Source organism: Amphibalanus amphitrite, unplaced genomic scaffold (assembly GCF_019059575.1).
Source record: "Amphibalanus amphitrite isolate SeventyFive unplaced genomic scaffold, NRLGWU_Aamphi_draft 000711F_arrow, whole genome shotgun sequence".
Lineage (NCBI taxonomy): Eukaryota > Metazoa > Arthropoda > Thecostraca > Balanomorpha > Balanidae > Amphibalanus > Amphibalanus amphitrite.
In genome coordinates this window covers 231,417-259,307 of record NW_024882205.1, presented here as the reverse complement: position 1 = coordinate 259,307, position 27,891 = coordinate 231,417, and the positions used below count along the sequence as shown (strand labels likewise).

General features: G+C 49.9%; 2 protein-coding genes across 2 annotated transcripts; one reads left to right on the top strand and one right to left on the bottom strand.

Annotated features, from left to right (window-relative positions):
* Positions 1 to 335: 335 nt before the first annotated feature.
* Positions 336 to 22,065, bottom strand: LOC122365022 (leucine--tRNA ligase, cytoplasmic-like). Its single transcript, XM_043335899.1, has 23 exons — positions 22,002 to 22,065; positions 15,438 to 15,681; positions 12,979 to 13,200; positions 11,549 to 11,710; positions 10,889 to 11,130; positions 10,504 to 10,630; positions 9,967 to 10,153; positions 9,381 to 9,652; positions 8,745 to 8,908; positions 8,201 to 8,349; positions 6,754 to 6,889; positions 5,746 to 5,888; positions 5,350 to 5,477; positions 4,876 to 5,014; positions 4,376 to 4,484; positions 3,957 to 4,050; positions 3,496 to 3,633; positions 3,039 to 3,168; positions 2,576 to 2,700; positions 1,944 to 2,060; positions 1,716 to 1,814; positions 1,157 to 1,388; positions 336 to 851 (listed from the first exon to the last, which is right to left on the bottom strand). The coding sequence occupies exons 2-23, from the start codon at positions 15,660 to 15,662 to the stop codon at positions 643 to 645; spliced, it is 3,549 nt and encodes a 1,182-aa protein (XP_043191834.1). The 5' UTR covers positions 15,663 to 15,681; positions 22,002 to 22,065; the 3' UTR covers positions 336 to 642.
* Positions 22,066 to 22,743: 678 nt separating this feature from the next.
* On the top strand, positions 22,744 to 25,393 carry LOC122365023. Its single transcript, XM_043335900.1, has 2 exons — positions 22,744 to 23,044; positions 24,558 to 25,393. Exons 1-2 carry the CDS (start codon positions 22,943 to 22,945, stop codon positions 25,230 to 25,232), a joined length of 777 nt encoding a protein of 258 aa, XP_043191835.1. The 5' UTR covers positions 22,744 to 22,942; the 3' UTR covers positions 25,233 to 25,393.
* The last annotated feature ends 2,498 nt before the right edge of the window (positions 25,394 to 27,891 follow it).

Below are 27,891 nucleotides of genomic sequence, written 5' to 3'. Positions count from 1 at the left end.
TAGCCGGCTGCCGAACAGCGCTACGGGCCGCTGCTACCACGCTGCTATCAAATTGCGCGAGCTGACGTCATACTTGTGGTAGTGTTGGAGCAATGGGCCTGTTGATGTTTCCATGGAAACCCAATTTGACACGTGTAAAAGCAGCGTGCTGCTATCACCGGTGAAACAGGGCCCAAGATTACTTTACTTATACACCTCCCCTCTCCCCCTAGACCTATAAAGGCGCAAGTTACTTTACAAAAGCGGATATTTGTTTTTTTTTGCGTCCGCGAAGGACAATTACAACTAGTGAAAAAATAAATCCCAAGTTCGCTCAGAAAGAAAAAACGCCGGTATTCGTCAATAGTCAATTGTTTTATTTCGAATCAAAATTCACAGAACCGTGCACCCTGTGTCGCCGGGACAGAACATTTCTTTAAAGCCTTTTGGTGTTGCAAATTCACCGCTTAACACCATTTCCCTTGAGTGCTGACCAACAAAATCCCAATCATGAGGAACCCTCCCCTAAAAACTCCCGTAAAAACCAATAACAACCTTCGCGGAAATTCTGCGACAAGTTGGGCCAGCTTGCGGGAGCCGGTCCACTTGATTAGTCCCTAGTCACCAGAGAAGCCACCTCTGGCTGCCATCTTGGGGCGGTCATCACGCGCCCACCATGTAGACAAGCTGGTCGCCGATGGGCAGCGGCTGGCCGGCGCGTCGACACGTCACCTCCTGACGCGCCGTGTCGATGTGGAACGTGACATCCTCGCCCAGCATCTCCTTGCCAGCGGCTGGCTCTCCGAACACGGGCATTTGCCGCGGCCCCAGCTGCGGGTCCGTGTATCGCAGCAGGCGCACCTGGGTGGCGTCTGCCGGGGAGCGAGGCGGTCAGCTAATACGAACAGGCCTACGTACAGAGAAGGGGCCAAGTGGAAAAGGGAGATTAGGATAGACAAGCACCCAGCCCATATCCCAGCTGGACATAGTTATATTTCAGACATTGACTCATAGCGAAGCTTCACGTCATATTTCATGATCATGAAAATACGCTCGAGTACGCGACACACTCCCTAAAAAAAAAAAAACTTATCCCAAATTGCAGCTGTCTCTTGAACACTTTCTTCCTCATGCGTCAGCTACCCCGCCCCGCCCACCTTCCAGCCATCTCACGAACCTTTGACGGCGCGCTCGGTCCTGGCGAGCCGCACAGCGACGCGGCGCGGTGTGTCTCCCTCTCTCACGGCCAGTTTCACCTGGAACAGGCCGCTGCCCGGCTGCGGGTTGACCGCCACCAGCGGCACGCTCGGCTCGGCGCGGTACTGGACGTACGGGGCGCCCGGACAGCACTCCTCGCGCACACGCTCGTCGGGCGACTCAGTGGAGAGACGCAGGTTCAGGCCCTCCAGCTGTGGCGAACGAAGGGAGAGGGTCAGAGAGCGTCAGCAGGCAGGGGTAGGTATGTAAAAGACCATTTGAGGTAGAACAGAACGTTACGTGTCAGAGAGGGCGAGGCAAAAGGAGGGACAAAAAGCTAGACGGGGTAGCGGGAGAGCTGGTCGCAGACAATCACACAGCCGTAATAGAATCATTAGGGCAGGAGTATTCCTCTATACTCCAAACAACACACGAAGTCGACGGGTGGTAAAATCTACCTCATGCCATCATGCCAACATCGCTGCAAGATCCCGTATCCCACTGCGAATCTCCTCGCGCGGGGAGGGCCTATTGCTTACCTCGAGCGTGCTGACCAGGTACTCGAGGTTCGCCTGCAGCACCTCCCGCTCATCAAAGTCCAGAGTGAGGTTCAGAGCCTGCATACCGACGATGCCGACCTGTCGAAGGAAGATGGAGAATCGGTTGATGTCAGCACGAGTCAGGATGTCCCGTCAATTTAGCAGCGTCCTACCAAATGTCACATTATTTTGTGAGTGATCGATATAAAGATTACTTCCACCACCGACCTTGTCGATAACGACTGACACGAACGGCATGATCTTCTTCATGTACTTTTTCAGCTCTGCCTTCTTGCCCATCTCTGCAGCGATGGCCTTCTTGTCAGGGAAACTGCCCCCGTTTGCCTGAAGACACACAACGAGTCAGTGGTATATTCTACACCCTCAACCCGCTAATCAGCGGTCAACAATAACCGTGTCCGGCTAACTCGGCGATCTGGCCATAACTCATCACCATACCTTACCAGACACCAGTTATCAGGGTAAATCGACATACCGATTAGAAGTCCATGTTTGGTGCTACACAGGTTCAAAATCAATGGCATGGACGGAGACCATAGAAAAGATAGGAGGTTCAAGAAACTCATGACCCTCTATCGATAAGTTGGAGCTCGAGGAACATCACTGAATATCGTTACAACAAAGCTCAGCTGGCAGCTGCCCGCCTGGACTCTAGACCCCAATCTAGCGGCAGTATTGAAGCAACCGTCAGACATCAGCGCCATACGACACTGCTTCACTCCGACTGAGTGGACACGTCCAGCCCTTCAGTGCTGCCAGTGATGACCACAGAACCCATCTAAGTACACGACATCAGAGCCAGCCCCTCGGTACGGCCAGCGAGGGACGGCAGAACTCACCGTGTGCATCTCTTTAAGCGTGGTGAGCACACAAGCCTGCCAGGGCGGGTAACTGTGCGCGATCCACACCGTGCCGTGAGACGGAGCCTCCACCACGCGCGGCGCCTCGCCTTTCTTCGGCTTGCCTGCGGAGCGCGGCGAAGGGGAGTGAGACTCGGCAGTCAGGGGCCCTGACATGCCCTGACTCAGGGCATGAAAGAACGGGTGGTATAAGAACGAATGATTGTAAATAATGACAAAGCAAGCTCAGATTATTGGCGCGCAAACCCACAGAACTAGTTGGCTAGAGCTTACTAACGTGATTTACTTGTTCAAGAATGCAAAAAAGCAAAAACAGGAACCATGAGCAACAATTGACATTATCATCATGGGACACCTGCAGACATTAAAAGCTACATACATTAGGTACAATCAGAACACTTACATGCCATGATTACACAATATCATATAAAAACCCACTGACCTGGCGTCATGTAGTTCTTGTACTTGATTCGGAAATCGTGCACGGCGTTGGTGAGGTATTCAGCCTTCTTGAGCAGCATGGGGTCCACAGGGTCGGCTGTTGGCCACCGCGCTGACTGGATGCTCCCCTCCTGAACACACAAACAGATGGTAACACTATCGGGCGAACTGAATACTTCCGTCCTAAATACAAAGATAATAATGGTAACACAAACAGAAACGGCTGGGTGAACGGTGGAAACACGTCTGCTCAGTCCGTAGACACTATAACATGACGAATCGAACTGAGTGAGAAACACCAAAAACCAACCCACGTTTTGGATCAAAATCATACCATGACCACACATCGGCAACAATAAATAATTGGAACATCAATCATACATCTATCTGAATTGAGAATCGCCGGCTGACCTCCCCCTCCCCCTCTCCCCGGCCGTCCACTCTCGCACATCCCTTACCTTGCCGATGAGCTGCCAGATTTTCTCGGCCACGTGCGGGCAGATGGGACTGAGCAGCAGCGCCTGCACCTCGATAAAGCGGAACACCAGATCCACGTGCATACCCTCCGTGGTCTGCTCGCGGTACGTGTCACGCACCTGGAACGGACGGGTTGTTATTAGACCGGTGGTTGACTAAGTTAGTTATCGGACACTTCAGGTTCCACTGATTACCATACGTCAATGTCTGACACCAATGCCCGTGGAAAGAAGACGTTTTGGGACAGCAGAGACCGTCATATTGAAGGTGTGGTACACTGACTCACATATTAAGTTATACTGTCCCACTTGATTCGGCAGTTATAGTTTTTAACCTTAGTTCATCAGTAAGGTAACATTGCGTGGAAAATAAGGTTGTGGTTGAATATGTGGCTGACCATCGAAATGATCTACACTTTATCGCCCCGACCCGACAAACCCACCAGCTGCAGCTCGAAGAAGCCCGTCTTCAGGGCCTCCTTGAAGAGACATTTGTCGTAGTTGGCCTGGGTCTGCACGATCTGGTGGTTGATGGCGCTGTAACATACGTACGGAGACCTCAGCGTAAGCGAAGGGTGTCACGTCACATCGGGTAAGATATGGGGCAGACCATCACACCCGAGGGTCCCAGATAAAGAGAATCGGTAATCAAAGACGATGGGCAGGTCGGAAACAATAACAGACCAGGCAGCAAGACTAATCATTTTGTCAAGCTGCTGACAGCAGCATGAAACAGACTGATAATGGTTAGGTTCCTAATCTATTCATTCAGCAATCACAAAACCTCATAAGTCACACAAGTCCTAAACAGTCTGGGATGTAGCTTCTTGTCGTACTCGTCCCGCTTAGCCTGGTGACCTACTTGAGGAAGACGCGGTCGTTGAAGCAGCTGGCGCTGCCGGCGCGCAGTGACGCCTTGTTGGCCACCATCTCCTTCACCCACTCCAGCATCGTGTACAGGCGCAGAATGCCTGCGGAAGGGAGAGACACAGGACGTCAGGCGCGTTTAAGTGAAGCTGACAGCACCAAACTCACAGACTTCAGGGAGATCTAGCTCAGCGATACAATCAGGCACAATGACATTCACCGTAACCGTCCAAATCATGATCATCGATACAGCTGCTATCTGCTACATACACTTGGTTACATTCAGTATTTTATCGAAAACGCCCTTGACAACATCATACACCCCATGTTACATTGTTACTTGCACCATTTGCTTCCCTTAACCCATACAGAAGCACAGTAAATGCCCCTGACAAACATTTTACAGCCCATCTCCTACAAAAAAAGATGCGCAATTTACTTATTGCTCTGGGATCTACCATAATTCTCAAAGACACCTATACGCTATACACATACCGGCGTCAGCCATCGACTCGACAAAGTTGGCGTCCTCTACAGAGTCACCGGCGTCGGCCAGCGAGAGACGCATGCCGTCGGCCGAGAACTTGTCGATGGCCTCCTGCAGGGTCAGGAAGTTGCCCGTCGACTTGGACATCTGTGAGGGGGGTGGCAGAGGTCAGTCAGCGGGGCAGACGAACGGCACGAGCGGAAAATATGTGTACGCTGTGTAGATTCAGAGAACCGGCTGAGCGTTGAAAATACCAATTAGCACTCCAGAAAAAAAAATATGACGAAACGCGAGAGACGCCCTCACAAATGAATGAGTGACAAAATTATTGAAATTTGGAAAGTAAATGGGACTGAAGCGCCCATATCTGCTGTCTGATCTTGTCCTTTAGTTGAGCAGCAGGGCCAGGTATCCTTCGGCTCCGATTCCCGACCCAGCATGATATACAAATTAAGCAGCAAATGCTTTCTTTTCAGCCCTACCTTTTCGGAGTTGAGCAGCAGGTGGCCGTTGGCGCGGATGGCGCTGGGCCAGAAGCGCGGCTGGTCAGCCCAGATAGCCGTGTGGTTGTACATGTAGTACGTCAGGTGGTTGGGCACCAGGTCCTTCCCTGGGGGCGGGGTGGGCGGTCAGGGGATTAGACGTTACCAATCATTACGTGATCACGGCGGAGGCATAGTATAGCGACGGTTCGTGCAGACAACAGGATGAAGCTGTAGATACGCAACAAAAATAACACGAAGTAAACCCGATTACGAGTGAAGTGCGCTTACCGAGAACAACGTCGAATCTGCCCTCTGTAAAAGGATGAAGTTTTGGCGACGTACAGGCACAATACGAGTATGCCGCTGACTCTGGTGTTCCATTGTCGAACTCACCTGACACCCGCAGGTCGACCGGGTACCAGAACTGAAACTCGCGCCGCATCTTGTCGAGAAGGTTGCGCGGGATGTCGGTTTTCGGTGGTTTCTGCGTTATGCAGAACACGTAGTCCCATACGTCGGGCGTCAGCTGTTCGGGCCTGCCGGAACGGGGACGGGAGGAGACGGGCGAGTCAGGAGCGTGGTGGTGGCTCCTAACGGTGATCCAAACAGGACGGCCGTCCGGTGTCACAATTCTCACAACGATACACAGATCACGAAACAAACAGTACGGCAGGCAACAATGTCACATCAAAGAGTGAAATTAAAACAATGAACACCCGAGGGCAAAGGAGAACAATAACACAACCACTAACTACCATTAAAAGTTAAAAGAAATAGACAAAAAAACTTTAAAATACCACCATGATCACGGCTTTACGGCCCTACACATCAGTAATCGTCAAAAATATAAGTCAGGGCCAATACCAGAAATGGATAGCAGAACATGCTCACTGCTCAGCTTTCAAGCCACGAACTCCGCTCCAAAAGCACATCTATAAACTGCACTCACCTCACCCTCCGTTTCCGACCATTCCTCGATTTGCTTATGAAGCAAAAGAAAAAGAAGAAAATGTATCTGATGTGTAACGGCATTTAGCAAGGACGAGATTACACTAAGAACTGAATCACTTAGCTGCTGGTTAATAACCCACCAAAATGTCAAAGATTCGCGGCATGAAAGCCAGAGCATCAGCATAGCCAACAGAGTAGAAGCAGAAATAACTAAGTGCCTGCACCTAGCTGCAACTTCAGGGCTTCAGGCTGATTTGATGTCGACGCTGTAGAATCAAACACCAGCCACTATAAAAAGCAGCTATATAAAAGCCAGCTAGGAAACTCGTGTGAATCTAGTTATAAGCTCGTATCAAGTGAAACTGACGGATATAACAAGAGAGGGTGAGTGATCCATCACCAAGATTGATCAGCCTATCCCCTGTCCTGATGATGCCCCTATCCTCTGACCTGATGGCCGGCTTGGGCGCGGAGCCGTCGATGACACCCCCCTGCAGCAGGTGTGCCACCGTGTAGTAGGCCATGTAGATGGTAGAGTCCGATAGAGACTCGATCAGCCAGCGCTCGTCCCATGGCAGGCGGGTTCCTGTTGGGGAGAGAGAGTCAGTGGTGAGTGGTTAGTGGTCAGACGTCATTGGTCAGTGGTCTGACGTCATTGGTCAGTGGTCAGACGTCAGTGGTCAGTGGACGACTCAATCAGCCAGCACTCAGCTCACGGCAGACGGGTCTTGTCGGGGAGGAGGGGTCATCAATGGTTGAATTGTGTTGTTGCGTGTTTTTTTTTTCTCGGGGAAAAGAGGGCGCGAATAATGAGGTTCGAATGCCGGCTAATTCTGAAACAATGTGACGACTAGGGTAATCAAATTGGATACAGCCATACTTCGCCGACATCAGAACCACAATTTGCTGTGCAAAGGTACCCCAATCCCATCTTAACCCTCGCCCTATAGGGGGGGTCGAACGGACCCCCCCCCTGTTTTTCGCGAATAACTCGCGTAAAAAGCGGCCGATCGCGACAAAACTTTCAGTACCCTCGCGTTAATCAATTTTACACCTACCCTGAAAATTTCATGACCCTGACCCTAATGACCTTTGACCTGTGACCTACTTTTCGAGACCATGTTTGGCCGGAATCGCGATTCGGCGTATGTCGGCTCGCATTAGCCGCGCGTTAGCAGTCTTTTTGTGGTTTCAAGCGTTCAAACATGGGATATGATGTTGCTCCCATGCATTAGGGTGGGTGTCAAGGTCACCGGAAGGTCAGGTCAGGTCATTGACCTTTGATGACCTCGGTTCACTTTTTCGAGTTTTACATGTTTCTAGGCTAGTTTTTGGAGCTGAATTCGAATTTAGCAACCATTTGAACATTTACGAAGCAGTTTTGGTGCCTTCGTAACATGTTACGAAGCTGTCAGAGGCTACTACGAATACCCGGCAAAATCCTTACTGGTTGACCTGACCTGACCCGACCTGGCCTTAATGCATGAAGACATCATCAGTGATCATAACTAACATGATATTCGTGATCACCCCGAAAAACCCCGTAGCAGCCACGTTTTACGACGTTCTAACAGGTCCCGATTTTCCCGACTTTTGGGTCATTGACCTGACCTGGAAGGTCAACCGATGACCTAGGACCTTAAAATTGGGTATCATCGGCTTCCTCTCGTCGCGGGCAGCACGCTCGTTTTTTCCGCGAAGCTCTAGCTCGATCAGGGGCGAAACGGCAAGGGGGGTCCAACGGACCCCCCCCCCCCCTTATATGTTCGTGGCTGGAAAAACACCAATACGGGGGAGGGTTAAGTCAAATTAATCGTCTATCGAACTTCTTTTCACCCCGATCATCTCTCCTCCCCCGGGGCGACGCTGCAGGAAGGCCAGGAAGGCCGGTACCCACCGAGTCCGTAGGTGCGTGAGCACGCGTGTTCGTGCAGCCAGTCGAGTGTGGCGGCGAAGTTGCGCCGCGTCTCGTCGTGGTACGTCTCCATCTTCTCCAGACACTCGGCCGTCTTCTTGCGCCACGAGGTCTCGCCGTAGTCCAGGTACCTGACGGACAAAAAGGAACAACTCAGCTATAGAACCTCTGACCCGTAGCAGGAGCACTTACAGAGTACACAACTGGCCGGGCGGGCAAGATTCAGACAAGGACCACATATTTTTGGCCCAATAGTAAGCTACCTCCCAGTAAGTTACGCAGAGTGGCATAGCAGACATACGTTCTTGTCACTTATTTGCTGAGTAATACTTTTTAGCTGATAGCTTGATAGCCAGTAACGCAAATCACCGATGGATTTGGTATTAAGCATCTGCGGCCAAAATCTGCATCTACATAATCATATGTGCTTTGCTCTAGTAATTAAGGCTATCGACTCCCAGTTACGATATTATAGGCCACCGAAGCGAGTCTGCTTTTAGCACCCTTCTTTCACTGCCCCACTCACCACTGGTCGCAGAGCGCCACCACACACTCGTCTCCAGAACGGGAGATGATCAGCTTCTCGGGCTCCTGGTAGATGACGGCCTGGCCGCTCTCCACCAGTTCCTTCTGGATCGGCTTCTTCACGTCCTGTACCTTCTTGCCCTTGTGGGCGGGCACCAGCATCACCTGGCGACGGAGGCGAGGCCGTCAGATGGCGAGGCAGATATCCAGCCACCGAACATATCCAGCACAGGTATATTCAGTGAATGGTGAAAAACGATAGCAGAAACGGCCACAAAAATAGGCATGAAAAATAAGCATCCCGACGTGAGGCGATTCTCCGGAATGCGTAAGACGAGGTGTTCGTAATACGGATATTAGTAGACGGGGACAACGTCCAACTCAACTCAAGACAGGGACGAAGGTTCGATTACTAGCATATGTGCGTTGCAACACGTTCAGAACGCCATTGCAGAATCATCATGAATGAGTAAGAAATGGATGCAGCAATAAACAAGCCCACATGCGCCCCAAAGCTTCGAAGCTCTGGCTCCTTATTTTTTGCCTTTGCACGGCAACTGAGCTGCTTCCACATTCCAACGCCCTAATTCGACGGCTTATCGAGTGCAAAACAACCTTACCCACCCTCATGACTCACCCCCTCGTAGAATCCCTTCAGGTAGACCTGCTCCTTGGCCTCCGCCAGCTTCTCCTTATCGTTCTGGCTCTGCACCTTGAGCGCGTCACAGGCGGTGACGGCACTAAGCGGACCCAGGCCGGGCACCTCGATAATCGGCACCGGCTCGAACGGCAGCACCATCTCGTCCGTGACGCCGTACTTCTGGCGGAGCGGGGCCTTGTTCTTCAGGTCCCGCAGCGCGGCCAGGTCGTCGGGCGCGTCGGATGGTACGGAGGTCACCACACCCGTACCTGGGGCGGTCACAGGGGATGGCGCGTTATCTATCTGATGGGGTTTAAGAAATCAATTGAGACAGTTTGTGCTGGAGATGCACAGTGATTGCGCATTGGTTCACTTCGTAATTCAACAGCTGAAACCGATGCAGAAGCCCACAAGTGGAGCACTATTCAATAACTAGCCTGCTCTGCATGATTCTAAAACTTAACAAACGGCTCAGTCACTGACCCATGACATTATCCCAAGTTGCTCAAAACTATCCCCTTCTATTCTGTCACCATCGTTTTCCCCGACTTCACCCTTCGCCCGTGTTGTCACCCCCACTCACCCTTGTCTTCCTTGATGGTCAGCATGGGCAGTGTGTAGATGGTATCGTATGAGGTGAGTGGCGCCCGCAGCGGCAGACCCATGATGTCCTGACCAGTCAGCTCGGCCAGCACGGGGACCTCGCCCTCGGACGGAGTCAGTCCCTGGTAGGACATGTTGCGCGCCGCCCGCCTCGTGCACACAAACACCTGCGCATAGAGAGAAAACGATAAGGTGATTTCACTGAATTCGTCAAGTGAATTCGTCACCAGCACAATTCGTCAAGGGAGTAAGTGATTTAGCATTTGAGCTATCTGTCTGGCTAGCTGGTGATCTATCTACATAAATCTATCTATGTAGCTGGCAAGTGAGCTAACTTTCGTCGGTGAGCTAACCAAACCAAATCGGGTTAGCTACACCGATTTGGTGTAGCTAACCAAATCGGGAAAGGTAGGTCCTGATACAAACAAGTTAACACCGCAGAACGTCGTTACAAATTTCCTTTCAATACCAACGACAGAGCCCATATCGGTAGCCTAGACTGTACAGTGTCACCTACCTCGCCGTTGCTAGTCTCGAAAGCGATGTACTTCATATCGGGCCGCACCCAGCAGTTGGTCTGGCCGTACATGGTCTCCGGTCGGAGAGTGGCCGCCACCAGGAATACCGGTTTGTTCCCGGCCGCCCTGTCAGAGGGAGTACCACGGTCATCACACTGGTATGCTCAAACGTATCGAGGCAAGATATCGACGCAAGACAGATAGTGAGTACTCTAAACATTCACAAGAAAATAAAATACATACACTGAACACGTCGAGGCCAGTTTTGGCGAGACTAACCGAAAAAAAAAACAAAGGCACCAGCCGACACAGTCATGACGATGCCCTGATCTACCGCATTTTAGATCTGCCCGAAGTTCGAGCGTGCGCCGTGCGGCATCTTACTTGAGCGCGGCCGGCACCGTCTTGGCCCTCATCTTGATGAGCGTGTACTCCTGGGGGCCGACTCCCTCGCCCGAGCTGCGGTCGTGGTCCATGCAGGGCTGCGCGTCCCTCGGCGAGTAGATGGTGTACCGTTTGCCGAACTCCACCTTTCCCAGCTGGCGGAGTCGGAGGAACTGCCACCGCACGAAGGAGTCGTAGTAGGGGTTGGCGTCGGTGGTGATGAAGCTGCGCCGCCAGTCCACCTGTCGGCAGGGTTGGAGAGCGCAGTCAGTGACGGATTTAGTGACGGCACGCAGTGGCATTGTCCAATGCCAGGAAACGGCGCCAGAGTCCAGCGCCGCGGTTCAGCACCGAGATTCAGTGGCGGGGCTCAGCGGTTGAGCGCCGGGCTACCTTCCTTGCCTTTCCTTTGCATCCGCAATTCCATTATTTCTTCCGTTTATCAGACCCCACTCTTTTTCATCCCACCAACACCACCATATCCTCTCCAAGTTTCCGCCCTCGGCACGTCCATCCCTCCATCGGGAGCAGCTCCATTTCGGCCATCAGCAATTCTTCCCCTCATTCACCAGCAGTTCCTCTCCTCTCCCGGCTCTCCCTCTCCCGCAGCCAGCCGTTCCCGTCCCCCTCCCGTCAGACTCTGAAGCCGCTGCCGCTCACCCTCAGTCCGAGGCGGAGCAGATCCTGCTGCGTCAGCGGAGGGAAGTAGCGCAGCCAGTGGTCGGCGTCGGCAAACTTCTTGATCTCGTCATCGGGAAGCCCAAGACTCTGCATGATCTGCCACTGGTACTTGCAGCCGCCGGCCTTCGCCGCTGCTTTGCTCTGGGGATGGACGCAGACATCAGGTCAGGCAATAGGATATAACCCGGCAGTTGCTGGGGTATTTCGCCCCCCCCCCCCCACCGTTTGCTGGGGGGGGGGCGTTAAACGCCCCCAGCCGATAACTCGAGAACCAATAGGCGCAGCGAAACGCACGAGGCGGCAAACGAAAGAACGCGACGAAACGCTTCAGATGAGTACTTTAAAGTTGAATTTTGAGGTCACAGGTCGGGTCAAGGTCAGGTCAAATACCTGAAATCGGGCTTTCAGTAGCATGGACTTCAGGACTTTGCAATGTGCGCCTCTCGTCATAAACTCTGTCAAAACAGTGCATAGTCCATCATATAAGGTCTACAAGAGTGTCAGCTCCATGTAGGGGTCAGTCAAGCATAGGTCAGGGTCAAGGTCAGGTCAACCGGGTAGGAACATATCCCCGAAAATCAAAACTGATATTCGCAGCCTGTGACACATGTTTTATGGGTAATTTGGGGCGTAGAACACGATGGTGACATTCATTTTGTCATATGTGTATTGTGTACGTGTTTGGCTCAAAAAGTTCAATTTAAGAAATGCATGTATCATGGTCGTGAAGAAGTCACAAGAAATTGCCAAGATTCAGTTCAAGATTTTGGAAAATGCGGAACGATAATCAATAATCGAAGATAGCCATTTGATTGTTCAAGATATTGGCAGTCTAATGGCGTTTACGGCATGTCTGTATGTCTATTTTGTGATTTTATATGATTTTTTGAACATATGCCGTTTTTGGTCGAAAACTCAGAAATCATGACGTCACTAAAACCTCGATATCTCAAAAAATTTCCGACCGATTTTTTGAAACTTTGCCACAATAAACTTCAATCAATTCCCTACAGGTACCCAAAATTTGGCGCGCCTTTATGCTATGGCCCGGCGAAAAAAGTGGGGGCGTTTAACGCCCCCCCCCCCCCAGCAACTCGCGGGTTAAATCCAGGGCTGCTGAGTTCAGGTAGTGAGGCATGGGCGAAAAGAGTGAATGCATCGGGCATTAGTTCGTGAAACTGGGCTTACTGGGTATCGAGTGCACACTTAGCACACCATTGATTTCAGTAGCAGCAGTGAAAAACGCTCAAACATTGAAGGTAAGGAAATGTTATGATGTTGCTCCATCCAGCTCGCATTTCGATCCCTGAATACACTCATCCTAAACTGAAACTTAGACAGGTCATATCCTCTATGAGCAGACCGTGGCCACCTTCTGGTGGGTATGCACTCTCAGTGTCTGTATCTACCTTTTTCCCCTTGGCCTTGTCCTTGATGATGGGCTCGCCACTGTCCTGCTGCTGGGTCTCATCGTCCCGGTTCTCCTCGGCCGGGAAGGTCGGCGGACAGCCGTACGTCTCGATTTCGCGGCGCAGCTTGTCGGCGCACGCCTTGATCGGCATACCGGTGCAGTGGAAGCCGAACGGGAACAGGCACTGTTTGCCCTGCAGGCGCTGGTAGCCGACTGCAAACTGGAAGTGGGAGCAGACATAGGCCACATGGTGAGAAAACAAACACTACAAAAAAAAAAATCCAGCACACTTGCACAGACATCACTGAAGTCAAAGATGTGTCTTTTTATGAACCAGCATAACGCCTTTTGGGGCGACTAACGGAGCGAGCGAGAGGGTGAGCCTTGCACGTGCGAAATTTCGAGGGGGTACCTCCAGCTGACTTGTGCACGGCACCTTACTAACCGGTCTCTAGCAATGTGCCAAATTTGAGCACAATCGGCCCAGCCGTTCTCGAGATCTGGAAGCGGCACCCTGCACGTGCGCACGTGCAAAATGGGTCCCAACTGACCTGTGCACGGCACCCTACTAACTGGTCCCTAACCGTGTACCGAATTTGAGCGCCATCGGTCAAGCCGTTCTCGAGATCTGGAAACGATCCCTGCACGTGCGCACGTGCAGCAGCACCCCAACTCTGGCACATAGATATGCAGTGCCTAGTGGGTGCCTACCTACATGCCAACTTTCAGCGCAATCGGCCAAGTAGTTACCGAGATATTGCAACAATTACAAAACTGACACCCCTTCGTTTTGCACGTGGCAAGTGCATAAGGGGTCACCCACATGCATCGGGAATAGTCCAATACTTGGTAGAAGGAATGAAGCTACCCTACAAAAATTACCGCATGTAAATCGGTCAAGTGGTTGCTGAGATATAAGCGTCGCAGAATCGTGACCACGGCCGGCCGGCCGCTGCCGGCCGCTCATACTCAGAAATTTCCGTTATTCTACGGAAGACTCCGCTCGCTTCGCTCGCTCCGTAATAATGCGAATATAATAGTAAGCCATCATGCTTTTTGCCAATATGGCAGCTGCAGCTCTCCTATCCCACAAATAACTAATATCATTGCAACAAGTAGTAAATGTAGAATTGAGCAAACAGCCTTTCTAGTGGTTGATAGCATAGAGCATTCCAATCTAGCTTAAAGATCAATCCTGTATACTCAACAGTCACCATTCACAGCGCTAAAGCAAGCAGCTAGCAATACATACACCAGTATAACGCCTTTGGGGCGAGTAACGGAGCGAGCGAGAGGGTGCGCCTTGCACGTGCGAAATTTCGAGGGGGTACCTCCAACTGACTTGTGCACGGCACCCTACTAACTGGTCTCTAGCGATGTGCCAAATTTGAGCACAATTGGCCCAGCCGTTCTCGAGATCTGGAAGCGGCACCCTGCACGTGCGCACGTGCAAAATGGGTCCCAACTGACTTGTGCACGGCACCCTACTAACTGGTCCCTAACCGTGTACCAAATTTGAGCGCCATCGGTCCAGCCGTTCTCGAGATCTGGAAACGACCCCTGCACGTGCGCACGTGCAGCAGCACCCCAACTTTGGCACATGGATATGCAGTGCCTAGTGGGTGCCTACCTACATGCCAACTTTCAGCGCAATCGGCCAAGTAGTTACCGAGATATTGCAACAATTACAAAAGTGACACCTCTTCGTTTTGCACGTGGCACGTGCATAAGGGGTCACCCACATGCATCGGGAATAGTCCAATACTTGGTAGAAGGAATGAAGCTACCCTACAAAAATTACCGCATGTAAATCGGTCAAGTGGTTGCTGAGATATAAGCCTCGCAAAAGCGTCCGCACGGCCGGCCGGCCGGCCGGCCGGCCGCTCATACTCAGAAATTTCCGTTATTCTACGTAAGACTCCGCTCGCTTCGCTCGCTCCGTAACAACACAGCAATGTGATATCATCAATTCAGTGCTGGAAATGAGGCCGCTTTCTGGTCCCGGCGTTTTATTCTCCTCGCAGGTTAATCCCGTCCAGCGTTTAGCCTTTCGGGACCCACTCAGGGTCGCGGTTGTTTTCGCCGCTCGCCCTAGTCGAGATGCAAAGTTAATAGTCACACGAAGCTTATTTAGGGCCAGCCAAACCAGTCTAGTCTGGAGTTACTGTTAAATGTATGCATATAGATGAAAGTAAAAGGTTTTGTAGAATCGATTTATTTCGAAGTCGTATATTCAGAGGCCCCAAATAAACTTCGTGCGACTATCAACTTTGCATCTCGAATGGACCGAGCGGCGAAAACAACCGCGGCTCTGAGAGGGTCCCGAAAGGCTAAGCGCTAGACGGGGCTAACTCACCCGGAGAATAAAACGCCGGGACCAGAAAGCAGCCTCATTTCCAGCACTGATCATCATCGTTATTATTTAGTCTGAGCATCAGTGAAAGGGATTGTACTTACCTCGCATTTAGTAAGGCTAAACGTATGTCCCAAATGCAGTCTTCCATTCATGTACGGATATGGAAAAGTGACAAAATATTTCTCGCCTTTTCCTGATTTTGATGATTCTGGGGCATTTTCTTCAAAAACCTTGTCTCGTGACCATTTTTCTTGCATGTCACGTTCGATCTCCTTTAGGTAATCGACCTTGAAGGTACCCTTCCTTTCCATTTTTATATCACCCATTTTGGTGCTGGGAACAAATCTGAGAACAACAAAAAAAAAAAAATTATGACAAGTACACACTAACACAAGACAAAAGCAATCATTGCTAAATAAAAATCCTGAAATTTTGAGACGGCAGCAGCACAAATTACAAAACAGAATAGGCTTAGGCAGAGACACTTCAGGGAACTACTGAGTACTCATACTCATAGCTCAACATGCTGAGCTCAACACACAAGAAGTTGAGTAGGCCCTACTACATAGATATGGCAGCAGGGGCGACGTCTGCTAAGAGAATACCGAATTAAGTGCCAGGACCAGAAGCAAGCCACAATTTCGATGTCGACAGGCTGAGTCCGGTTTTGATAGAGACTTAGAACAGGGCCCTGTTTCACCGGTGATAGCAGCACGCATTGCGTGAGCTGACATAATGTGATGACGTCACACTAATGATGTTTCGTGTAATCCATGAGCTTTTCCATAGCTGCGTTTGGAACAGAGTTGCTGTCTTGTTGATTGTGTTTGATAAATTTGTTTGATCACACGGCCATGAAGATGTTGGCAGCAATATTTGATGACATCACACAGATTGACGATGTCATGGTTTGTTGCTGTTTCCATGGAAACCCAATTTGACACGTGTAATTAGCAGCGTGCTGCTATCAGGGGCGTTCCACGACAAATCGACAAGTGCCCTGCACCCTCATATTTTATTTTTTGCTTAAAATTGGTCTAATGGGTTGTGATGGGCAGGGAAGCCAGCTGTGGCAAGGATTTTTTTCTTCGAACAACGGTTTCCGAGATAATAGCCCCGAGCAATTCCTGGAGGTCGCGCTGCAGCCCTATGTTTGGCGGCCTATAACTCAGAAACTATTGGTTTTTCTATGATAAAAACTTTATATGGTTCAACTCACAATCAACCAACAAACATTTTGGCTATCCCGAATTTTCAATTTTTGAAAATGTTGATCACGTGACCTTTTGACCTATTTTTCGAAGAGTGACCTTGATATTTTCCCCACTGAAAGTTGCAATTTTGTCTAATGACGATTAAAGCCTTATCAATTATCATTCATATGCGATAATAAAAAAGTGGTTATCGCCCTGCGTTGACCTCAGGTCAGGTCATTTCTGTTCAAAATTACGAGCGGGAGCGTCAGCGAGATCTCGAGAACAAAGCAAGATAGCGACAAGCGGTAAATGGTACAGGGTACACACGGATAAGGTCTATAATGTTTACTGAGGTCATTTTCAGGTCAGGTCAAAGATGACATCACAGGAGCAAAAAGGAAGTCAAAATAGCGGCACTACATATATATGAAGTTTTTCTCGAATAACTTTCAAGGTATCCCAGCTAGGAACAAACTAATAGCACCATCGTGATCCTCTCGTCGATCCACATCAAAACATATGGATGTTGACCTCGAAAGGTCGAAAGGTCAAAAGTTGACCTTAGGTCACGTGACCAAGGTCAACGCAGGGCAATAACCGCTTTTTTATTATCGCATATGAATGACAATTGATAAGGCTTTAATCATCATTCGACAAAATTGCAACTTTGAGTGGGGAAAATATCAAGGTCACTCTTCAAAAAATAGGTCAAAAGGTCACATGATCAACATTTTCAAAAATTGAAAATCCGAGATAGCCAGAATGTTTGTTGGTTGATTGTGAGTAGAACCATATAAAGTTTTATCGTAGAAAAACCAGCAGTTTCTGAGTTATAGGCCGCCAAACATAGGGCTGCAGCGCGACCTCGATGCTCACCATAGATAGTAGATAGGAAAGAGGCATAGGGAGGGACGCCGGTGAAAACAGGGCGCCGGAGGGCATATTAGTCACGTGACATTTGGAGCTTCTCCCCCCTCCAATGGCCTTCAAGATGCTAAATGTCACGTGTGAATTTCACGAACCTTGATCAAATCGCCCCAGGCGCCCTGTTTTCACCGTCGTCCATTGGGAGCGGATGCTCATAGGATGCTGCCTCTTCTCAATGTCATATGACGGTCATATCTGTTCTTGAAAGCGTTGATGCTTGGAATCAGTACCACATGTTCAGGCAGTTGGTTCCACTGGTCCACAACTCTTGAGGAAAAATCTCCATGAATTGCTCGAGGCTATATTTTTTTATTTTTTTTTATAAATTTAGTCCGAACCTTTTGATAGGAAGGATTCACAAGGACAGAGCCACCGCTAAGCGAAGCTTGTTGCGGTGACCCTGCCCTCTACCCTCCGATCGCGCAATTCCGGTTCTATGGCAGAATTTAGAGTCCAAAGTTTAACGTGCGCACATAGCCGCGCACGGCCGGTCCCCTCACTGACTTCGCCTGGCTACGGCCTGCCACCAACCGCAACCATACCTGTCAGGAGGCCCATAAATGTCAAGCGCCCGTCGCGCTTCGAACCCGGACTGTCGTAACCGGGAACGCGTGCTCTCACCACGCGGAGTCCAACGCTCTACCAACTGAGCTACGGGACCGGCATATTTTATTCTTCATTGAAAACTGGTTTAAGGGGTTGTGATGGGCGGGGAAGCCAGCTGTGGCAATCTCGGAAACCGTTGTTCTAAGAATAAAATCCTTGCCACAGCTGGCTTCCCCGCCCATCACAACCCCTTAAACCAGTTTTCAATGAAGAATAAAATATGAGGGTGCAAATTTAATTTTTTATTTGTTGATTTGTCGTGGAACGCCCCTGCTGCTATCACCAGTAAAACAGGGCCCAGGCAAAAATTCCTAACAGTTTCAGACCAGTCCCACGCACAAGGGGGAAAAGCTCAAAAAATTGAGCGCTCAAAAAATTGAGCGGGCCCCATTATGAAGGAATAGGCGAAACGATGGTATTTTACAATGCCTTTAGCGTCACACTACGGCAAATATCGTATCCAAATAAGGTATCAAATGGCAAGAGAGAGCAACAAGGTTTCTTCTCGAACACTCGCCGTGATAATTTATATCGGTGTTTTTGGAAAGAAAATGCCCTAAAGACGCTCAACTTTTTGAGCGCCACTTGTCGTTCGGGACCGCGATACTCAATAAATTGAGCGCCACGACAGACGACAGTCAGCTGGCGCTCAAAAAATTGAGTGCCGGCCAGCATCTACACTCAATTTTTTGAGCGTTCTCCGTGACAGGTGAAGCCGGTACTGGCTGCCATTTTTGATGTTATGTTCGTTGAAATACGTTAAACTGAGTTGAAACAGAAATGCAGGAAGTTGAATGCTACGTAGTACCTAAACTTTTCACAAACCCATGGCATCATGTCACATTTTCCGCTAGTAGTTTTATCGGTCTGTCGGATTCGGCACACCTCAAATAATTGTATAAGGCTTGAATAATCCGTATGAATACTGTAATTGATATTCTCTGACTGTACTGGGAGAAGGGAATAGAATACAGAGATATCCACCCACCCTTGAATATTGGAGAATTATAGCAGGAAAAACTGTATTGCCACGGTTACAACTTACAAGGCCATCGGCCGCAAACAAACAAGAATACTATACAATGTGGGTTAGATTCACAAACATCATCAAGTGTGGAACACAGAGACGAGCAAAACAACATCACATTATCGCATGCCAGCCCGACCACATTGGAACCGGGTCCGGGTGACCTGCGACCGGAACCTGCGTCTTGCCAGCATACATCACAAAAGCAGGAGGCAGTGTCGTACTGCTTTGATCCAAAATATGCCATATAACAAATGATATAAACGACCTAAGCTCGGACTAAGCTTTTCATTATCAAATCCTTAACATGTAAAAGACGAATGGAAACATCGAGTCTCAGACCAGCAGTAGCAACGATCACAGTAGCAACATCACAAAGAACACGCGTCATTATCAGACAGCCGTTTTGTTATCGGGCTACAGGCGGCGACGGCGTGGTTGCAGACCAGCTGCGAGGTAGCGGCGTGCGGGCAAAAGACGCGGGCACACCTCCATGTGGCCGTGCGGACAGTGCGCGGTCGGCGTCGCATAGTGGGCGGCATCGGGCTGTCCCGGGCCGTCGAAGCCGCACAGGTTGTCGGCGCATGTGGGCGCGCGCGGTCACCACGGCCAGCTGCTCACCGCCAGCACAGACTGCGCAGCGTCGCCGCTCCGCCGGCCAGAACACGCAGACAACCCTTCTTGCAGTCGCACAATACGTCGCCAAACTCATTCACCTGCTCCACCATGTTGTTGATGTCACCGAGTCGTTCGAGTTGTGGCTCGTGCCGTCGAGCATGACCTGCCCGATCGGACACGGGTCAGCGGCTTCTGCTCCAGCGAAGTCTTCATCTTAGTGACGTCTTGCTGATCTCCACATAGGCTGAGCAGATGACCTTACCCACAGAGACGGCCGACGTCCTCGCCAGCGACCGCTTGGTTGTGCAGACCTGCCAGAAAAAGAAAAGCTGTTTGGTGATCTCAAACGATTTTTTTCTTTATGCAGTGGAACAAAACGGAAAATATGTCATACAACAGGAACTAAAAAAAAAGATGCAGCCTAGGTCGTCTAAGAAATGGGTGCAACATTGATAAAATTCTTCATTGAATGAATTCTGCAAATGCTTTTGATAAAATGTGTGGTGATTATAAGGAGACCACTTTACTATAAAATTGCTCAGGATTCCCTATCTGGACCTGTCAAAAAAATCCTGACTGCACACCAACAATGAGCATTAAATCCAAAACCTCTAACAGGTACCTAGGGATAATTAAATTCTGATTCAGGAAAATATTTCACATCATACAAATAAAAACCTTTACTATATTGAAACTGAAAATGTGATGCTGATCCAGTGACCTAAGGGTCTCAAAGTATAACAATGAATTAATCGATTATAAATTTGGTGGTGACTGCCGACTGGCGTCTGGCGGCCTAGACCTTGAGGCTTGAAAGTGGCCTTCCTTTTCCGTTGACTCCGATCCTCCAGATGGAAATGATATAAAGGATCATTTTTATCTTATTTCATATGAGCGAGCCAGTCAGCAAAGTGGCTATCCTGTTTCAGCATTCACCCACACAATAGTTGACTGTCAGTCTGTCCAGCTGTCAGTGTTGTGAAGTAATGAAGGAGTTGAGTTTTGTTGATTATAAATTGTGATGTTATGCAAAGGACTGGAAAATGAATGTGAAAACTATGGAAACATATTGGCAGAGTATTGTCACTTACTATCAGGACATATGGATAGAGAATACATTCAAATTAATAAGAAATGCCAAATATCAAGCCTATCAAGGTACTCAATCACTGATAGCAGTGGACTATCATATGTTTTAATGTCAATTATATGAAAGTTAAGACTGAAACTACCTTTTACCTCATCATAACTAATGAAAAATTGTGTGACGAAAACATTCACAGCCTCTTTGAAGCACTTAGACCACTAAAAAACAAAAATTTTCACGTAAATATGTTGTGTCTCCTTCCTTCAAAACATCATATCGGATGGCGCCACTTTCGTCGACAGTTACTTATCTGCACGCAAATCGAGGAAAACGTGAATTGATTGACGTTTACGTGTTTCCAAATTTAAAATCACAGCATATTCAAACTTTTCAGTGTACCTTTTAACATCTAAGTACAACTAAAACGATAAAAACTTACCCTCAACACAAGGACGACGACAACCACGCGACCGGAGACGTCGCGACGAAATAAACAAACGGCGCCGCCAAATGAAAAATATTCTCCGATATGGGTAATGTGAAATTGAATCGCAATCATTTTGGGTAGTATGAAAAATGCTCTTTCCAACAGAACCCTAGTAAAAAACGTGAATGGACAAAAAATAACTTTTATTTCGACATAAATATTGGCCTGTTTTTAAGTCATCCTGGTATGCCGTAAGATTTCGACCTATAAATTGGTGTTCCCCCAATCATTGAAGCTTGAGCAGTGAAAAATATGAAAGCCTAATCTGTTTTGCATCATTAGTGATTCTCCTAGGGTGTTGCCATTTCTCCCTAGGTGTTGCGAGTTGCTTTTGCAAAACGTGTTCCTGAAACGGCTCAATTTTTTGAGCCCTCAGCATTACGCCTATGGGAGCCTCTGACGTCACACGCTCAATATTTTGAGCGCTCAATAATTTGAGCTTTTCCCCCTTGTGCGTGGGACTGAGACAGCTAACAGCTGCATAAGAATTCAAACAGCTGTGTAAATTAGGGCAAAATTTTTGGATCTTGGGACTATTTGATTCTGGAAGTCGAAGTCAAGTGGAGACCAGTGACCACGCATCGCCAGCGAACCCAACACAGCACAACTCTGCTTCCCCGCTAGGCGCCAGCCACGGACCACATCAGACCACATAAAAAAAATGACTACCACGGCTACCCACACTTCTACCCAAAATAATGAGTTATCGGAACATACCAGTAATAATAGACATTAAAAATGATACGGCAGTCGGCAACCCAGCACACGCTCACCACCATCACACACAGCGCGCGGCAGGATCGAATGCGCCGTTTCCGCCGTTTTCACACCACATCCGTCTAAGTCCGACGCAATCGTCTGCCAGAATCCAAATAAATGACGTCAGAAGAACAATTTGTGTGCGCTTCTCTTTGGAACTGGAGCCTGGGGGACATGATATCTTCTTGTTCAAAACTCGTTTTTTGCTTATTTTTTCTCACATTTCAAATGTCAAATATCTGTCGAAATGAGCTTGACTGCCACGACCTAGCAATGCACATTGTGATTTGCATAAGAATGAGTCATAAGTAGTTTTCTATTGCCTTGCATAAAACCAAGGCCAAACCAAGGCAAGTCATAATTCAAGTCATATTCACGGATCTTATTCTTGCATCATGATAATGACAGAGGAAAATGACGACATTTACGCGCGACATTACGGAAGAAATAGTAGCACATTCAAGTGTGCTTATATCATTATATAAATGGACAAAAACGAATAAGAGCTTGGATGATCAGGAAAGCTTATGGCCTGCATTCCCATCTACATCCATCACTACGCATGAGCAATGAGCATAATATGCAGGCATATGCAGCAGTTACGTCATATTTTTAGAGATTCGCACATGATCAATTATGAAATACACCACTTGTACACCACCCCTTGACACCACCCATTGTAGAGTTCAGTGACACCACCAGATAAACAAGACCCTTGGAGATTGCGGAGGAGATTGGGGCGGTTTAGAGCGGTTGTCTTTGTTTTCCGGGCTACGGAACCTGCCGGAATTTCGATCGACCCCATCGTCAATCGGTGATAGGGCCCCTATCACCGAAAGAGGCCGTGCGAGGACTTGGTTGCCAGGTTGAGGACGGGTCTGACCAAGGCAGGTCTGACGATGCCTACGCCAACCTCCTCGACCGAGACGACTGGCCACGGTTCGTCGGCTAGACGAAAGCGTCGTGCGGGTGTCGACGCCGCCGCCGTCCCGCCGGCCTTGGTCCAGCCCAAGGCTATATAAACCAGGTAGAACGCTCCCGACGAAAAAGTGGTGACAAGCGATAATTAGTAGCCGCGACCCTCTTTTGTTCAAAACTATATCCGCAAGCAGCATTTACAGGCTAGCGGAAATCGACCAATCGGCGTTCGGCAATACTCAACGCTGATTGGCCCGATGCTCGTGACGAAATTGCGGGGGACTGCAGCTATTCCCCTATGGCGTTTAATAGACTTACGGCTTTTGAAGGGGATTTGTACCAGTTTTTGTTGGGTTTGAGGCCATTTTTGAGCTTGGATATTCTTTCTGTGACTTTTGACTGTGTAATAACGACATTTAATCATAACATTTCTATATACTACCGGTGTCACATCGACCAAAAAGACCGTAAGTACATGGGATAGACGGACCACTGCTGATGGGGCCACACATGCCGGCGTGTGGTCATCGGAGGCCCATGAGGGCTCGACATAGGCCCTTCATGGGTCGGTATAGGCCCGGTGGGTCCAGTGCAAGCCTATCAGGGGCCGGTGCTGACCCAACAGGGCCCAGTGACATATAATGTAAGGCCGTCTAGGGACGTTGAGGGCTCATGGGGGCCATATAGGACCAATAGGGACCACATAAGCCAATCAGGGGCCATTTAGGCCAATAAAGGCACTTCAAGGGACTTGAAAAGGTCATTCAAGAGCTGTGGTGGGCCCATGAGAGGACGGCACCGGTCCAGCAGGTGCAGTCAGGGGATGTTGTACGGGTTTCTCAGTGGCCCATTTGGGCATATCAGTGACCAATTTAGACCCAGCAGTGGGCTTTGTAGACCTATCAGGGGCTGGTGATGGTTCATCAGGGGCCAGCGTTAGTCCATCGGGGCACGGCATATGCCCATCAGAGGTAATTGCGAGCCCACGCTGAACAATGCTGGCCCTTCAACGGCCCCATGGATCTACATTGACCCATGGGCCATGATGTGTCATGTATGCCCCTATGACAGGCCTACTCAGACCCCTGATGGACGTTCCCGGCCTCTGATGACCCTATGCTGAATGCTGATGGGGCTCTAAGAGTCTCCAATAACCCTTCGTCACCCCATTATTACCATACGCTGGCATTAGGGACCCCACATCAGCCGCAGGGCAGTCCGTACCATGACAGCATGTCTTTTCGGCCGATATTTCATCGGTAATATTTATCAAAATCATGATTTTATGGTGCCATTATATAGGTAACAGTCATAAGAAATATATTTCAACTCGAAAACAGCTCGAAACAGCATATGATTTTAAAGAAACCCCTCCGAAATCCAAAAGCCTATTCGGGTCCATAGAGAATAACTGCGGTCCCCCGCAATTTCGTCACGAGCGTCGGACCAATCAGCGTCGAGTACCGCCGAGCGCTGATTGGTGAATTTTCCGCTAGCGTGTAAGTACTGCTCACGGAACAAGAGTTCGTCGACAATCCTCCACAAACGTCTGTCACCATTTTTCATAATGCTTAACAGCCGGAGCGTACCCCCCTGGTCCAGCCTGTCCCTAGCTCGACTACCGGCGTCGGCTGCTCGACTCCCGGGAGCCCGGAGGTGGATTTCTTTTTGGATTTCGTGGCCAGCAGCTCGGATGAGGACAGCGATCTTTGCTCGCTGTTGAACGCAAGGCTGAACGGCTCCTCTGCCTCCGCTGACGCCGCCGGGCGCCGGGCCTACACGGATGAGGAGGAGCACACCCTGGCTCGGCACGTGCTGCAGCTGCGGCGGAGCGGCGCCCGGCTCGGCGGCCGGCACGCCTGGCAGTGTCTGGAGCGGCGCCGGCTGCTGCCCGGCCGCAGCTGGCAGTCGATGAAGCAGCACTGGCGCAGCAGCATGATGCCGCGACTGTTCCCCGAACAGCCGCGGCACCGGCTGGGTGGGAAGGGCCGGCCGCCGTACCGCCGCTTCACCCGCGCGGAGGACGAGGCCATTCTGCGCTACCTGGAGGCCGAGGAGCCGTGCCGCGCGCTCCGGGTCGGCGGCCGCCGGCTCTGGCAAGACATGGCCCTTCAGCTCGGTGGCCGCACGTGGCAAAGCCTCAAAGAGCGCTTCCTGAAGCGGGTGGCGCCCAACCTGAGCCGGTTCAGTGAGGTGTCGCCGGCGCTTCTGTCTGCCCTCCAGTCGTGCACGTCTTACCTGGTGTTGGATATGGACGTGGAGAGTCGCTAGGTCTACCATCGCCGGAGGACGACGATAACGCAGTCACGCAGTAACCCAGGCTGTGGCAAAGAGTTTGTTGATACAGATAGTTTGTTGTTGATGCAGAATGTCTTTTTTCTTCTGTTCTTCTAATCACTAGCTCAGATGCACGAATAAAAAGTAGCGTTTGTTCTGATTGTTTTCATATCTTCGATAATTCCGATCGGCAGATTTCGCTTGCGCCGAATTTCAGCATCATGGCATGTCAACAACTCCCATTAACTTTCGCTGTTAAGAAAATATAGATAGTGTAAGCTGAACACGTGAGGCTACAGCATTTCCTTTCAATCTCAGCATTCATATTCAAACGCATCACCATTCAAATACATGACCTAACCTAACCAAACTTATTCCTGCTGTAGGAAGGGACCATGTTGTGCAGCTACTGACTTCCCAATAGGCAATAACCGGCCGATGAAGTTTTGGGGCCTTGGGCCGATGAAAATGACGCCAAAAAGCTGCGAGTTATAGCACCTCTTGCACCTTGCGGACTGACTCCCCGACTGTCATTGACGGGCGCCCTCGAGCTGGTACCTCTTGGAGTCGCTGGATGGCGCCCTCCACTGCCACTAGAGTGGACGGCAGCCGGCACCCTCAGCCGTTGCTATACGGCGCCCTTGATGGTCGCTGGACGGCGCCCTCGATAATTAGCGCCCTGAGGGTCGCGAATGGAATTACTTCAGGCTGTCGCTGGATGGTGCCCCTGCGATCGCCAGACATTAACGTTCTCTGTACACTCTACACTGGGTAGCGTCCGTTAGCGTCCCTTTTAGAGACCCTTTTAGCGTCCCTTTAACGGTCTCTATGTAGTCATTGGATATCGTCCTCTACATATACGGTCGCTGAACGGCGCCCTCGAGAATTAGCGTCCTTTAGGGCCGCTGAACGACGCCCTCGGTGGTGTATGGACGGTGCCCTCGACTGTCTGTATATACGGCGCCCTCGGCGTTTTCTGGACGGCGCCCTCGACTGTTTTGTACGGCGCCCTCCACTGCCGCTAGACGGCGCCGGCCACTGCCGCTGGACGGCGTCTTTTTGTCCTGACGCCGAGCAGCTCGATCACAGTTCCCGGTAGTGTCAGTAATGGATAGTGACCGACCGAGCCATATCGAGCTGGCAACAACAAAGGTGCGGACGTAGCCGACAATGGCTGCTCGATCTGAGGAATATTGCTTCGCATTGCGGACGTTACCGCCTACCTCTGTGTATGAGAGCGTGCGGTGGTTCTCGGAATGTGTCCTTCAGTGGCGTCCGCATTCAGATGACGGTGGCAATCGGCATAGTTGCCGTTCTGCCAAATGGCAAATAATTAGGTCATAGCTAACATCGGCTTGGGGGGAATCGCAAACTCGCGAATGGCAATCAATGCTCCCGCCCCTCGTCCTGAAATCAAATCAAATTCCTTTACTGATCATGCTGACCCAGGCCGTGATGGATCAATAGTCAGTCATTGGTAATGTTGAAATATGATTGTTTATGCCGTTTGATTCGCCGTTTTGATCTTCCTACTGTTACCTTTTATCCGTACCTACACTTCCTTTTGCTGGTTTTATTTTGCGAGAAGGCAGCAGCGGTTGCTCCTTGTTGACCGTCGTAAGCTGAGTCAAGAGCTGAGTGAGCTCCGTATATTATCTCGTAAACACGGGCGCCGACAGCGAAGAGCGGAGGACATAACAAGTGTAACGATGCCCTGTCCCCGCTCCAGCCTCGGCCTGTCCGGTGAGGTCAGGGGGCGGGGCGGGGTCAGGGGGTGGGGCGGGCCGATATGTGAGCACCGACCGGGGTCGGGGGGTCAGGGAGGGGAGGGGGCCGCTCGGTCGGCGCCGGCGCACACTGGTCGGAAACGCTCCAGCGAGAGGCCAGCGGCCTTTCCGCAAAAGTTTTTTGCTTGTTATTCCACAACTAGTGAAGCAAACTTCATAAAACTTTGCATACCTTCTCTGTCATATGTAATCTATCATTTGGATGTCAAGCACTAAATATGTGACGTGAATTTGTTAAGTTATGACGTCATAATTGAGTATAATACAGGATCTAGCACCACTTTAAGTCAACAAGGGAAATTGGGGGCTGCTATTCGGGCACCGGGAATGGTTTCATGCACTTCTTGCAAGGTCCAGTGCTTGACTTAAGCATTGTTGACTTTGCGTGACGTCATTTATGACGTCACTAAGGCCATATAAGTTTTTCGTCAATAACTCCTGATCAGATGGAGCTAGAGAGTCGGGAAAGCCACCATTGGACTCAGGAAGACCTGCCGAATCGAATGATATGCAATATGACCTCATTCAACCATTTTCGTGACCTGAGGGGCTCCGATCTGACCTTGACCCGAGGTTAACACCTTAAGTTGAGTTCACCCGAACACCAAGTATAGCATTCAACGCGCCTGAGCTAGACAAACACGATGATGCCAAAATCGCGGCAGTGCGACCATTTTTGGTAAAGTAATTAACCTAAAACCGAACCCGTGCCTTGTGGCACTTACCTGACCTAAGAGGTCACTGGCTGACCTAAGACCTTAAAATCGGGTAGCACCTGATTTTTGCGTCTTATAACGGCACACAAGCTTTTTTTCCGCCAGGCTCTAGCTCAATTAGAGGCGAAACGGCGAGGGAGTTGTACCAAC

Coding starts and splice junctions, on each gene's coding strand:
- LOC122365022 (XM_043335899.1), bottom strand. CDS start 15,662: ATGGGTGATATAAAAATGGAAAGGAAGGGTACCTTCAAGGTCGATTAC. Junction 5,889..6,753: donor GCGCCCAAGCCGGCCATCAG/GTCAGAGGATAG, acceptor CCGTTCCGGCAG/GCCCGAACAGCTGACGCCCG. Junction 5,015..5,349: donor TGCTGCTCAACTCCGAAAAG/GTAGGGCTGAAA, acceptor CCCCCCTCACAG/ATGTCCAAGTCGACGGGCAA.
- LOC122365023 (XM_043335900.1), top strand. CDS start 22,943: ATGCCTACGCCAACCTCCTCGACCGAGACGACTGGCCACGGTTCGTCG. Junction 23,045..24,557: donor CCGCCGTCCCGCCGGCCTTG/GTCCAGCCCAAG, acceptor CGTACCCCCCTG/GTCCAGCCTGTCCCTAGCTC.